The sequence below is a fragment of the Mus pahari genome, chromosome 1, assembly GCF_900095145.1.
Source record: "Mus pahari chromosome 1, PAHARI_EIJ_v1.1, whole genome shotgun sequence".
Taxonomy (NCBI): Eukaryota; Metazoa; Chordata; class Mammalia; order Rodentia; family Muridae; genus Mus; species Mus pahari.
In genome coordinates this window covers 122145407-122159768 of record NC_034590.1, presented here as the reverse complement: position 1 = coordinate 122159768, position 14362 = coordinate 122145407, and the positions used below count along the sequence as shown (strand labels likewise).

At 54.0% G+C, this 14362-nt stretch overlaps 1 protein-coding gene across 4 annotated transcripts in view; it reads left to right on the top strand.

The window, feature by feature from the left end:
- Window positions 1–14362, top strand: part of Dagla (diacylglycerol lipase alpha) — a 58946-nt gene that overhangs the window by 20714 nt on the left and 23870 nt on the right. For 2 of the 4 annotated variants that reach the window (XM_021195038.2, XM_029542614.1), the window contains exons 2-3: window positions 12851–12988; window positions 13302–13513. In XM_021195038.2, coding sequence (XP_021050697.1) covers window positions 12894–12988; window positions 13302–13513 — 307 coding nt within the window. In that variant the 5' untranslated portion in view covers window positions 12851–12893. Of the gene's footprint in view, window positions 1–584; window positions 614–899; window positions 1118–12850; window positions 12989–13301; window positions 13514–14362 lie in introns of those variants that run through there. The other 2 variants (XM_029542609.1, XM_029542605.1) reach the window with 2 other exon arrangements.

The following is a 14362-nucleotide window of genomic DNA, read 5'->3' as shown; positions in this document are numbered from 1 at the left end:
TGATGGAGAAGGGCTAGCAGCTGTGAGGAGTCTGTGCAGATGATGGAGAAGGGCTAGCACCTGTGGACCACACAGATGATGGAGAAGGGCTAGCACCCGTGGACCACAGGGACTTCAGATTAGCTGTTACCCAGTCTCAGCTCCAAAAAACAACTGACTGCACTTCCTCAGCTCTTAGCCTCTGAGTAAGAGGTATTAGGGTGAAAACTCATTTGTAGCTTTCCTCTGGTCTCTTTGGGACAGTGCTGGGCTAAGCAGCAGGAAGAGGAACTAAGATGAACCCCATCACTCTGTGGTAGGATGTGCACATGCAAACACACACACACACACACACACACACACACACAAACACTCACACTCACGAATAGTGGGTGTGGCTGTCATAGAACTTGCTTGTAGCAAGCTAGCAGAGAGCATGTGAGCATGTGAGAGTCCCAGGGAGGGAGACAGAATGAGTAAGCATCCTGAGAGCAGACTCAGTGCTCAGGCTCCTTCTTCTTTCCCCAGTGGCCAAGGATGTGTGGCTGCTTCTGTTGTCATCATACGAAGAGGAGCCCAGGTTTAGCACCTTGCCTGAGGCATATGGACTTGCAGAGGTCTTGGGTTTGAATAGGTTTGTTCTGGCAGACTTCAAAACTGCAAACCCCTATAGAGTTAGGCCACAGTAATCATTCCTGCCCACCCATCCCCACCCCTGCCTGGCTCTCAGGCCTCAGAGGAAAAGTCTCCTCCAGGCCCTGTTCTTTGCTTACAGGATGACTGCCATTGCATCCTTAGTCAGGCCCAGGCACAGGCCCTGTCACTGGGAGAGGGCTTGACCCTACCCACCACCCCCAGCTTTGTCCTGAGAGCACAGGTCTCAGGGCTCTTCTCTAAGCTCCTCCTTCCTTCCCTCCTAGATACCTAACAAAGGTGGCACATGTCACACATGGCCAGGAAGACCGGGATCTCACTGCTGGAGAGCCCCTTAGGCAACAGAACCTCACCACAAGCAGACCGACTGACCTTCCTTTTCTGGAACAAGCTTCCTCCATAGAATGAAGATACCATACTCCTGGCCTGCCCAAAGCACGCTCACCAGCGCCAGTGCGAGCTCCTGCATGGTTCCTGCCACAGGGTCAGTGGGGCTTAGGCTTTGGCTTCCTGGCAAAGAAAGCTTGAACCTGGCCATCAGAGCCCTAAGCCCTAGGCTCAGCTCTGCATTGGCTCCTGAATATCATCCATTTGTCACTGTCTCTTGGGTCTGGCTCAGAAATGGTTCTTCCTTCAGGCAGCTGGATCCTGGTGAGCTTCTCCCACATGCCAGGCCATTTTCTGGGTGAAAATAGATCAGGCTTGCCCCTGGGAGGCCACACTCTGATGGGAGAGCCACACAGAAAACTAGAGAGCATTAGGTGGTACACAGTGCTGAGAGGAAAATGAAACAACCTTATGTGGTGGATGGGCAGGGCAGATGGGCTCAAGGATACGGCCACTGAGCTAGGAACTGAATGACACCAGAGAGGCAGGTATTCAGAGATGGGCTTGGGGAACAAATGGAGGAACACAGACAGGGCTTGAATGACAGAGGAAAGGCTTGTGTTTAGAAAAGAGATGAGGCAGCATGAGAGGAGGTGAATGTAGGCAGAGAGAGAGAGAGAGAGAGAGAGAGAGAGAGAGAGAGAGACTTCTAGTGGGATGGGCATTGTGAAATGAGTAGAAATGGGAGAGATATAGAGGAAGGAAGGATGGACAGATGAATGCTTGAGTTAATTGGTGGGTGGATGGGTAGATGCTTGAGTGAACAGTTGGATGAATGCATAGGTAGGTGAGTGGTTAGATGATGGATGTTTAAGTGCATGTATGTATTCATGCATGCTTGAGTGTATGTATGTATAGATGCTTGAGTGAATGTGTGATTGAATAGATAGATGGATGGGTGTTTTAGTGAATAGCTGATTAGATGGATGGATGAATTGGTGGATGGTGAGTTCTGATACATCTCCCAATATGGGTTTACATTAGCTCAGACCTTCCCTGAGTATGTCTCCCTGTACGGTGACTATCATGGTCAGGACTGGGTGACAGGAGGAGTGAGGAGTTGACTGTCCAGGGGAAAAGCCTCAAACGTCAAGCAAACTTCAGAACCCAGTGACCACTCCTGATGGTGTTTCCTGCCATGGCCCTGTTGCCTTGTACTTGTGCGCAGGTCCGCCTAAATCAGGACTGGGCTGAATCAGAACTCTTTGGAAATATGGTGCTTCTGAGCAGGACCAGGTAGCTCCAGTCCTGTAATTTAAAGGCACCCCTCCAGGTCCTTCTGCTCATGGCACAAGTGCTCTCCCTATTACTGTTGACTTTGTGTGTCAACTCTCAACCTAGACTATCCATGTTCTTTCATGTCACTTCCACCTTGGCCAGGTCCCAGGATCTGACCCTGCCAGTCTCTCTTCAGCCTCATCCCCATTCCTGCCTCTGCTAACCTGGGCTTGGCCCCACTCTGTTTCCACCCTTGTGACCTGTGTAGAGGTGTATGGTAGAGCTGTATGTTCTGTGGCTCGCCCCCTCTTACCTCCTCCAGTGGTCTCTCTGCCTTACTTGACTCAATTCTGGCTCCGTGTTCTCTGGGCAGCCATGCTCAGGTCCATGTGGCCTATCTGTCTTGTGATAGAATTTTCCTTGCCTTATGTGAAGAATGGCATGGATTATCTCTTTTTCTTCTGGACTGGAGATGCATGGGAATCTGACCTCACGTCACTCCATGGCCCATCTCTATTACCACCCCTTATGTCCTTGGCATGTGGTGAGCACACAGAGAGTAGAGGATGGGTACAGTAAAGAATTGCTTAGCCAGATCCATCTGTGTACACATAGCCCTGTGCTCTCTCCCATCATCTCCTCCTTGTCTCCCCTTGAAGCCTGCCCTGCCCCAAGCTAGGAAACTTGGAACTGAAGCCGACTTCTGTGAGGATCAGTGTCCTTGTTCTACAAGGTTTGGGGACCACCTTCTGTCCTGTGCTCCTGGTCAGCCAGGCCAGGGCTTCTAAGAAGGGAGGTCTCGCTCAGAGGCAGGCTGCCAGGTAGGAGAAGGAAGCTGCCGCCTGTTTAAATAACTGATACCCCAAAGGCCTCTGTCAAAGTGGGGTTTGTTCCAACGAGGCTCCCAAGGTGATGACATATTTGGAATCCAGTGTAAACTAAAAGTCACACAGAGACTGTGGAGGCTGAGAAGGTGGCGAGGAGGCTTAGGGTCCAGGGGCTTAGGAGCTTTCAGCTCTGAGTTGGCTCCAGAGAGAACCCAAAGCCGGAGGCTGTGGTAGTGGTACAGATAGCAGCAGGTCTCAGGTGGCTGTGTCTTTGTTATCTCTTGGGCTGTCTGGGACCTGGTGTCCTTAATACCTGGCCTGTGAAGAGGTTTTGGAATCAAAGTGCTATTCTTTGGGTTTGGGGTTCCCCATGGCAGGCTGAGGCATTGCTCTGGTCTTGCCTACTGTTCTAATCTCGCCCCTTCTTCAGGTGGGTGCCGACTCTCCAGCTGCAAGGATGTTCTGGTCAGACAGGCTCTATCTGAAATGAGCAGGGAGGGGGCCCCTGGAGGCCTCCAAGCCCACGATTCTAGGTCATCTCCCGCAACATCCAGAGATTGGAGTGGTATTTATAGCTGCCAGCGGCCACCGAGGGTGGAGAAGCCAGCACGAGCTATGACGCAGGCCCGACCCCCCTCACTGCCATCCCTCACTCTGGAGCCTTCCTGGGATTCGCAGGAAAGGACTGTGCCTGCTGAGGAAGCAGGCCTTGTCACATTACTGCCCTGGGTCCCGAGGGAGATGAGGTACTAGGGTTGGCCTGGCAGGAGCCTCAGCCTCTCTGGTCTCACCAGGACCTTGTCTGGACCGAAGACACAGGCTGGGCAGCCTGTTAGCGCTCACCTGCCCTGATAGTCTTTCATGCATGTTGCCAGTCGCTCTTCCCTTGAAAGGTTTGCCCCTTGAAGATAGGGTTCGCTGACCTCTTTGGCCAGGTGAGAGCCAGCACATAGGCCTGCCTCATCCCTCCCATTATGGGATCCCATCCATTATGGGATGGACCCATACATCCAACAATGGGCAGTAGCCCCAGGTTGACTGAAACAGGGCCTGCCAAACCCCTGCTACCACCCCTGCTCTGGTCTTGACAAGTAGCAGCAGAGGGCCCCAGCTCCTCCTCCTGCGGCACCAAGGGAGTGAAACCACAGAAGTGACAGTGTGACAAGGCTGGGCACCTGGCTATCAGGGGCAAGGCCTCTTGAAAGGAATTTAACACCACACAGGCTGGGCCCTGCCTCTGCCCAGCCTTAACCTATCGTGAACGGAGTGGACCATGAGTTCTGTCCAGGTCCCACATGGGCAGCTTGGTGCTGGAGGCAGGTGTCCTGCTCCTCAGGGCCTCTGATTTTCAGCCTGTTGGTTGCTAGGAGTCCTGGAGCCTCTGTCACAGCCTGGGAAGAAGTAGGCAGAGCCAAAGCTTTCTCCCCAGGAACGTGCAATGTAATAGAGAAGGTGAAGCCCATACCAGAAGCCTGCAGAAAGTAGGCCACAGGCTGAACTGACCTACCACCAGGGCTGGAGTTTGGGGGCAGTTGGGGACAGGTACCCAAACAGACCTTACAAGCCTTACAAGTGACAGCAGAAGCAGTACATGAAGCAAGGGGCCAGGGGAGGCTCTGGCCAGGCGCAGTTGGTGGGAACCATGGATGAGAACAGGGCCTGGCACAGAACCAAGAGTTAGGGTACAGAGGACAGTCTTGGTGATCATGGCAGGATGCAGGGCGTCGGGCACTTGGTAGAAATCTTTCGAGCCAATGCCTGAGAGTTTTCATTTTACTTAAAGGCCACTTAGGAACCATGATATACTTTAGAAAAACAAAAAGTTATTGGAAGTGTATATGGGGGAGGGGTGCACGCATTTCCTAGCATGCCTGTGGAAGCCTAGGACAACTTTGTGGAGTTAGTTCTGCCCGTGGGCTCCATCAGGTTTGTGTGGCAAGCGCCTTTGCCTGCTGAGCCATCTCCCTGGCTGGCCCATGCTAGGTTTCTGAAGAAGAGAGCGAGCGGTTCCCAAAGCAGTGTATGCCGTCCACACTGCCAAGCCAAGCATCCAAGCATTCTGTCGTGTCAGAGCCTGCTCTCAACACTCCACGACATTTGTCCCGCTGTCCCTCAGCCCACGAGGAAAGCGCTGTCATCAGTGTCAGCCTGTTACTGATGGGGAAATGGTCACTGACTCATCTGACACATCATAGGAAGTGGCTGGCCCCTCCCGCACTGCACTCCGAAGTCTTCGCCCAGTGGATGGCTGAGAAATAGAGTCCCTGGGACCAGGGCCAGGTCTAGCCTGTGCTCCACCCAGCAGTAGGGGCCCTCCAGGCACTGCCCCTCTCGGAGGCCCGTGTAACTTGTGACGAGTCCAGCTTGGAATAAGAGGGAAGAGGGAGTGTGAAAATAGAAGAAGTTGTGCCCTGAGGTCAAGAGTTTCTCCTATAGGCCCTTCTGCTCTCCTAGCTCAGGCAATGGAGGAGATATGGAATGGCCTCCCAAGTCTGGACACCTGAGTGGCATCCCAAGGCTCTCTTCCTAAATTCCAGAGTTGACCAGAGGACTCCTCTATCTCATGGCTCTCAGACATTTTTTGAGCACTTAGTTCAAAGCCTAGGGATGTATACAGCAACTAAACCTTGCTCAAAATGACATGGAGGGCCAGGCCCCAGAGACCTGCCTGCTGTGATCACCTCCCTTCATCTGAGGTCCCCTCAGATGGCACAGAAAGAAGGAGAGCCAAGCAAAGGAGAGACTAGGCCACAGCTTGTGCTGTTGGTGGTCCCATGTAACACAGTTGGGGGGCAGAGGGTGGGTGCTGGCTCTTTGAGTCACCAGAGCTCTGTAGAGCAGCTCCCTGGGGAAGGAGTTCTGCTTGCTGTCATTTGATCCCTGCTGGCTTTGAAGATGACTTGGGAGTGGCTGAAACCCAAGAGCCAGAGCTTCGGGCCTGTGCCCTAGATGGATGTACTGCCCAGGAGGTGGCTCTCCAAGGCACACACAGCTCATCTGCAGGCTTTCTCTCATCTTCAAGCAGCATGCACCCAAGCAGACCAGATCCGAGGGCTGGTCTACTGCCTGAGGAGGTGGGGCTGAGCATGGCTCAGGGTAGGCTGGGCCCAAGGGGTGGGGGGTTCCCAGAGGGGAGGTGTCACACTTGGTGTGCCCACTTAACACCTCATTAACGACCTCATTAGGGATCCCCTAAGGAAGTGGAAGGTGCTAATTCTTCTCTGAGGTGTCACCAGCACCAGAGACTGACAGTCTCCTCTGGAGGAAGTTCTGAGGAGCTGAGAATGGAGTAGAGCTGAGATCTGGTGAACTTCCTGCAGGGGGCCATCTGGGAAGCCAAGAACTCCCAGCATGCAGCCCCAGCTAAAGGAAGGCTTGGGGAAGAGCAGTGTGGTGGAGGAAACTTGGGCTGGGCGGGGCCCATGAGGAGGCCTCTGTTCTCAGGGCGTGTTGAGTTTGGGTGGGGAAGGGAGCTCTGCAGTAGGACAACTGAAACTCAGTTGCACAGGCAGATAGTTACACAGCTTTCTCATACGAATGTGGATTTGGAGTGGTCTACAACCTTGTGGCCTTGGGCAAGAGCTCAGAGGTCCCAATTGTCCCCTCTGGAGAGATGACATTCCTGCCTCACTGACTTGTGGGACCAAGGAGTCAAGAGCCTAGTAGTTTCCTGAGAGATCCCACCAACCCTACCCGAGAAGAGGTCACTCAAGGATTGGGGCTGCCTGCCACTGGGAATGGAGGGCCAGGGACTTTCTGTTGCAGGGCAGCGGACTTGGTGCAGAGGTAAAGGTGTTCTGCACTCACTGCAGGAAACTGATGAATGAACCAGAATGGGAACAAACCTTGAGTCACTGGCTCTGCATGTGCTCACCTGCCCCTCCTCCTCCAAGAAGGGCGGAGCTTCACTATCTCATTTGCACATAAGGAAACTGAGGCTCAGAAAATTGACGGTCCAGAACGGGAGGGAAGGCGGCGGTTGCTTCTTGGAGCAGCCTCCAGCTCTGTGTACTTGAAAGAGGGAGTGGTCAGGAGATCCAGTGGGAGGAGACTGGCTGCATGCCTACGCCACCTGCCTGCTCCAGCCCAGCAGCTCCTGAGGCCAGCGTGGCCTGCCTGTCTGAGCCCCTCCAGGCCACCTCTGCCCAGAGAACTGAAACACGCCATAGAGGCCTACGAGGAGAAAAAGATCTCTAAGGAAGAACTCAGAAGTAAAGCCCGGCCTGGCCAGAGTTAGAAGGACCTTTCACCTTCAGGAACTCCTCCTGCCCAGGACAGAACGTGGGGAGTCGGGTCCAGGCTGCTAAAGAGGGTCCTGCTGCTCTCTCTGGTCCTTCCTCCCCCATTCCTCAGCAGCCAGCAGCCCTCTCAAAAAAGCCAGCAGGAAGCGAAAGGCCCCAATTGATTCCTGGGGAGTTGGCTGGTGTCAGTGGCAGGGCCTTGGTGGCAGATGGCAAATTCTTTTCATTGAAGAGGAGTTGGAAAATAATTAGCGTGAGAACGAGAAGTGGAGCTGGTGATAAATGGAGCCTGGTGAGCGACCGTGGGGCGGGGCTGGCCAAGCTCAGGCTCCGGAGCCTTAAGCCTGCCTCCAGCAGTCACTGAACTAAGTTTACCTGAACCTCTCTGAGCCTCCGGTTTCTTCATGCGTTAGAAGTATGAAAGATGGATTCTGTGACTGCTTGATACCACATCTAACAGCACTAATATACATAATTAAAAACAAAAAGAAAGAGAGAACCCATGTGGCTGGGTACTTGTTGGACGCATATGTCTGGTTCAGTGCCGGTGGCCATGGGTACCACCCATGGGTACCACCCATGGGGTTGATGTCTCATTGCCCACTCCTGTAACTCCAAGCCTGATCCCTAGATGGTGCTTTTACAGGTCACAAGCCAGAGGGAACAACAGGACTGGCTTCACAGCATGCCTCTACTCGCCCCTTGCTGTGTTCCTAACTTCATAGAGCCTCAGTTCCCGGTCTGTGAAATGCAGACAGGCAGACTAACCTGGAGGGTGTGGTAAGGACCACTAATGCTGAGGGGTAGAGGAAGTGAAACTGTCCTTCAAGGCCACGGGTCAGGGTGAAATTGTGTCAGGTGTCTGTTAGCCTCAGACCTGGCTGGGGGACAGAAGCCCGACTTTTCTCTCCTGGTCTAGCTGCCCGAGGCACATCATCTATGCTTCCTGGGGCCAGGCATTTGAGGACCTCTCTCCTGCTGAAATTCTGCCCCGGCCCTGGGCAGACTCAGCTCTGCCTTCTGCTCCAGCACAGCTGATGTGTGAAAAGCAACAGCTTTTGGGCCCCTAACTTGGGTTGAACACGCCCGGGCACAGGCTGGTGGCGCACGCGGCCCTCAGCCCACGCAACTTTCTGTCACCTCCTTTGCTACCATCTCTCTTCCTGTGCTTTCAAAGGCCAGCCCCTGGGCCACCCTGCCCAGGTGGGCTGCAGGCCTGAAAGTGAGAAAGGCAACACCTCCTCAGGGATTCTGGAGTAGTGGCCCTGGTGTGTGTGTGTGTGTGTGTGTGTGTGTGTGTGTGTGTGTGTGTGTGTGTGAAGAAGGCATCAGGCTGACAGACAACACAGGCTGCTGTTGGTCCTCCCTGTGGGGTCTACAGATCAAGGTCTTCAGTCTATCCCGAGGGCACTCCCTGTGGTTCCTGGCAGTGCTAGGATGTGAGTAGACCTTCCAGTTCTACTGCAGTGACCACTTCACAGGGACCTGAGCCATGCTCAGGCCTATGGCAAGCCCCATAGGTTGACACCCATCTGTTCTCACTATAGCCTTGAAAGGCAGCATCCCACTTTACGAAGGCAGGAACCGTGGAGCACTATCCAGGTGGTGGAGGGGCTCTGGTGAGCTATCAAGGGGGCATTGGCTGGCAGGCAGAGTAGGTGTGAACCAATGGGCTGCTGTTTCCCTCCTGGGCAGGACAGGGCTGTTGCTAGCTTTGGGGATACAGTGGTAGCCTGGGGTGATATCACAGGGCATTGTATGCCTACTGAGGTCCTAACCCCCAAAGCTCTCAATTGAGTCTGGCAAAAACAGCAGCAAGGATTTAGGAAGTTAACTATAAGGCAGTCTGTCCTAGGCTTGGTTGAGTTGAGGGTCCTGCAGCCCCCCATAAGAGAGTGGTCAAGGAGGACTTCAAAGAGGAGGTACCTTTGTCTGGCCTAGAAAGAAGATTTTGTGTGGCAAGAGTACAGGGTAACCAAGGCATTGTGTCCACCACGGCCTCTGCAGAGAGCAATAAGCTTTGGGCGAGTGGGGTCATTTCAGGAAGGGAATGTGGAACAGTGAGGGGTTGGAGAGCCTCCCTATCTGGAAGGTTCCTCCAGGTGAGGGCAGGTTGTGTGCATCCCAAGCTCTGCCTGGAATTAAAGAAGGCATCCAGGGTTGATGTGAGGTGTATTACTGGTAATTCCAGCACCCTGGAGGTAGAAGCAGGAGGATCAGAAATGTAAGATCTCAACACAGTTTGAGACCAGCCTGAAATACAGAGACACTATAACCAGATGATGGTGGTGATAATGATGGAGAAGGCAGCACGTGCAGTTTTAAAAGAAGTTTGCATTTTTAGGAAGAGGAATTCGCAGAATGGTCAATATTTAATCCAGAGGCCTGAACCATCACCAGAAAAATTTGGCCATGGTAAGGGAGGGGGCAAGGCTTTAGGGCTGCCTACCTAAGTCATTCATTCCATCCACATGAAGGGCACTCCTGGAACCCTTCACACCTGCCTGGGGCCTGGGACCCTTCACACCTGCCTGGGTCCTGCCACCCCCTTCACACACCCCTGGGGCCTGGGACCCTTCACACACCCCTGGGGCCTGCCACCCCCTGCATGCCTGCCAAGGTAGGGGAGCAAAGTTCCTGCTGGAGAGGGTGTGGCCTGCCCTAGAAGTCCTCAGGGTCTGGGAAGAGAGATCCCACCAGGGTTTAGTCTTTAGGGAACTGAGAAGGTGCTCTACAGCCGCCCCAGGCCAGGAAGTGGCCTGGCCCTCCCCCTCCAAAGACATTTCCTCCAAATGAAATCACAGCCCCAGCAGGGGAACAGGCCCCCATTGTAATGGGCTGGGGTCTCCAAAGAAAGGACTTCTTTCAGGCCCATAAAAATAGAAGCCTTAGGATTTATGAATCTGTACAGGGGATGCCCCCCCCTCCCTCTCTCCCCTCCCCCTCCCCCATCCTGTGACCTAGTGGTGACCAGCTGAAGATTCCACTGCCTTGCCTGGGAGGGCAGCTGGGCTGCTCGGGGTTCACACGCACTCCCTCATCCCTCCACCCCCACCCATGTGCTGTGGCGTTGGTCCAGCACTGTGAGGGTTCTGCAGACCTTCTCTCTTGGAATCGTGGCTGCAACTTTAAGAGGAAAGCATAACCGACATGTCACAGATAAGGAAACTGAGGCACAACCAGTAAGTTACACAGTTGGGTGGCGGATGCTGGGCTTATAGCTCCTGGGCCAGGACTCCTGCCTATGACGTCTAGGACCTCATTGTGTTAGCTGCCCTGGGCAGAAGCTGGAGGGGGTGTTGGAAAGGTATGGAACCCCAGTGCCAATAACAAGATGTGTGGGGTCGGCCCTCCAAAAGTCTGCCACATCAAAGGCAGGCCCCAGTGCTGACTACAGCTGCCAGCCTTGGGCTGCTCATCACTTCACCCCCAGGCAAAGTACATACAGATGCTACTGGCCCTGTCATCCCAATGTTGTCATGGTCCTGCAGTTACAGCTACGAGACCTGGGGTCAGAGAGGGCAAGGTAAGGCCAGGCCAGGGCTCTAAGTGCGAGGACCAGGGTGCTGGGCACCTGGTGAGCTACAGTGTTAGCCTTTTTAGACTCCTTGAGGAAGGGTGGGAGAAGAGGTACCCAGTGTGACTGTGAAAGGGTAGGATTCTGCTTGAGGTGGTGCACCAGGTTGCTGGCAGGGGCAGGACCCTTCCTGACCAGCCTCTCTGGGCAAGCATGATATGGCTTCTCCCCTGGCCTGAGGAGGGTAAAATGCAGGGCCTCAATAGGTGATGGCTTTGTCCAGTCCCACTTCACTGAGTGTGTGGGGGTAGGGTGGGGGATAGGGTGGTGCCACCGCCAGCTTCCCACTTTGTGAGCCACCTGCATACAGGGAGGGAGCAGGTACACTGGCTGTCGGTGCCTGTCGGCAGCTCTGCCTGCCCCAGCCTTGCTACCACCAATGAGGCTCCAGCTCCCTCCCATGCATTATTCCAAACTCTAAGCTGTGTCCTGGGCTGCTTGTCCCAGATTTTACTCCAGTCCTAGGTCCCTGTCCACAGTAGACCTCCCCACCCCCAGCCACCCCTGCAGCAGCTGCTTCTTCACTCCGCATCCTTCTCCTGCTTCTCACAGTCTGCCTGACTCCTCCTTGAGAGTGGGATGATGTCACTTCCTGGGGGGTGGGAGGAGTAGGCACGACCCCAGCCGCTGCTCAGGCAGTCAGCGCTGCTTCTGGGCACCCCTTGGGAGCATTCAGTGGCTGGTCCTGGGAGATAAGCCCAGCAGAGCCTGCCCTGACATGTGGTGCTGCCCAGCCACCTGGCCCCATGCCCCTTCGCCCACTGTCAGGACTGTGCCCACAGGCTGAGGAAGGTTTGGCTGGTTCCTTCCCTAGTGAGTTCTGTCTCCATAATGCATGTTTCCTTTGGAACTGTCACTAGGGGGAGGAAGAGCTGCTGTCCATCCTTGGACCAGGTGCCATGTAAACCTCTACTGGCCTCGGGGACAGCTGCCCTCTAGCAGGGTACCAGCCCTCTGTAGCAAGGGTTCCTCTCTGCATTCTGTCCTGGAATGAGTCCTGGGTTTCTGCTCAAACCAGCCTTCCACCTCTACTCCCAGCTTTTCTCTCCCAGCTCCAAAGGAGGCCCCTAGCTCCTAGCCTCTCCTGAGCTTGATGGTGGCCGGTTCGCACCCAGCTATTTCAGAGAAGTAGGCATCAAACAGTGAAAGCTATCAGGCTGAGGGTGAGTGTGTTAGAGCGGATGCCATTCTCACAGTGAGGGGCACATGTCCCCTAGCCATAATCCCAACCTGAACCATGATAGTGGTTGAGAGTCTTGTAAGACAGATGCAAAACCAAGTCAGACCACACTCATAGCTCAAAGGTCTCCAGTGAACAAGAACCAAAGGCCTTGCTGTGCAAAGACTCACAGAGAAGAGTCCTTCCTGCTTTACACCCTCACCCTCCACCTCTCACACACTCCTCTCTCAGCCTCCCCAAGCCTTCAGTGTTCTCCCAATCTACAGGGCTTTCTGCTAGGGACACTTGTTCTTGGTTCTGAAACTGTAAGTACTGGTCAGATTTCCTGTGGAAAGACAGGGCCCTAATAGCCGAGCATTCTGTTGATTCCATATGTGGAGAAGGAGAGAGTGAACGTAGGTCTTTTGGTCTCTTTTCTGAGAGCTAGGCTCCCCTCAGAATCATGTTCCTCCTGACTTAGTCTCTCAAGTGCAGGGATTTCAGGCAAGCCAACCAGAGCCTAGGCCTTCAGTTACTATACATAGGAATGACGTTAAGCAAGCGGCAATCTGGTGGTGGGCAGGAGCAACCTCAGGGGACAGACGACCTCAGGGGACAGGCGAGATTGGTACCAAGACCTTTGTTGTTAGGGAGCTTGAGAGGGCAAGGGGACAGTTTCTACCTGGGTCACCATCTCTGCTGCCTGGAGGCCCATTGGCCAAGGGTGAGGATTAGTGCCAACACTCAAGATGCCTGACCACACCTGGTAGTAGCCCAGACTGTTCCAGGGTCCTCTTCTTGTTTTCAGGAGGTGAGCGCCTGGCCCGCTGAGCCTCCCAGAGCCGCCAGCCATGCCCGGGATCGTGGTGTTCCGGCGGCGCTGGTCTGTGGGCAGCGATGACCTCGTCCTGCCAGCTATCTTCCTCTTCCTCCTGCACACCACCTGGTGAGTCTCAGCTGACAGCACAGTCCTGATTACCTCTTCTTCCTTGTCAAACCCAAACCCGACTCTGTCCTGCTCCCAAGCACTCCTCCAGGTATTCCCCCGAGGATTCAGGACCCCTTCTGGCCAGCGGTCCTCCTGACCTCAGCAGTGGGGATAGTAGTCACTGCCGATGCCTCCAGGTGCTGACAGTCGGGCACATCTTGTTGGGGAGATATCTGTCTTCTCTCCTGCTGAGCTGCACCATGTCTGCCAGCCAGGGGGCAGCACAAGGCACAGAGACAGCCCACTCTTATTTACCTGTACCCCTCTGCAGGTTTGTAATCCTGTCTGTGGTGCTCTTCGGCTTGGTCTATAACCCACACGAGGCCTGCTCCCTGAACCTAGTGGACCACGGCCGAGGCTACCTGGGCATCCTTCTGAGCTGTATGATAGCTGAGATGGCTATCATCTGGCTGAGCATGCGTGGGGGCATCCTCTACACAGAACCCCGGGACTCCATGCAGTACGTGCTCTACGTGCGCCTGGGTAAGGGACCCCCATTGGGTGGCTGGGATCCCTCTAGGGCTCCACACCCTTCTCTTGCACTCATTCATTCCCTCAGGGTTGGTTACAAACACAAACTAAGTCAGCCCTGAGCAGCATGGGGTGCCTTACTGGACTGACCGTCCAACCCACCAGCTGTTTTGTGAGTCTTTTCATTAGGGAACACACTCATTTATATGTTGCTTTTTGTGTTTTGGTACCATAATAGCAGTTGTGAAATTGCTTTTCTGACTGGATGACCACAGAGTCCTGCTCTCGTGGCCCCTCATAGGCAAACTTAGTTGAGCCCTATTTGAAACAGTGAGCTTGTCTGCAAAATGTGTTGGTGATCCTTCTGAAACAAATCAGGAAACCGCTGAGGCCAGGCCGAGCCAGCTCCCCAGAGGACCAGCCTATGTCCCAGCAGCCTCTGGGGTATTCCCAGAGAACACCTCTCTCAAACTTCCCCATTACTCCTGGGGAGGAGAGTGCTAGCTTTGTTTTGAAGATGAAGACACGAAGCCAGGAAGATTAATCTGTTCTTTCAAGGTCACACAGCTAAGTCACATTAGAGCTGGGATTTGAACCCGAGCTGCTGTTCTAGCTCCATTGTCTAGGCTCTTAGCTGCTATACTTTGCTAGTCCTGCCAGGCTGTCTTATCTCCTTTCCACTCTCACTGGGGCTCTGGACTTAGCACCCTGATGGACTGAGTGCATGGCCACCACTGGTTGGCCCCTGGACCTCCTCTCATCCTCCTATCCCACCAAACTGAGTTTCTTTCTTTTTTTTTTTTTTTTTTTTTTGTTTTTTCGAGACTTCACACTGTGTAGATTTATACAGCCTTTCTTCTC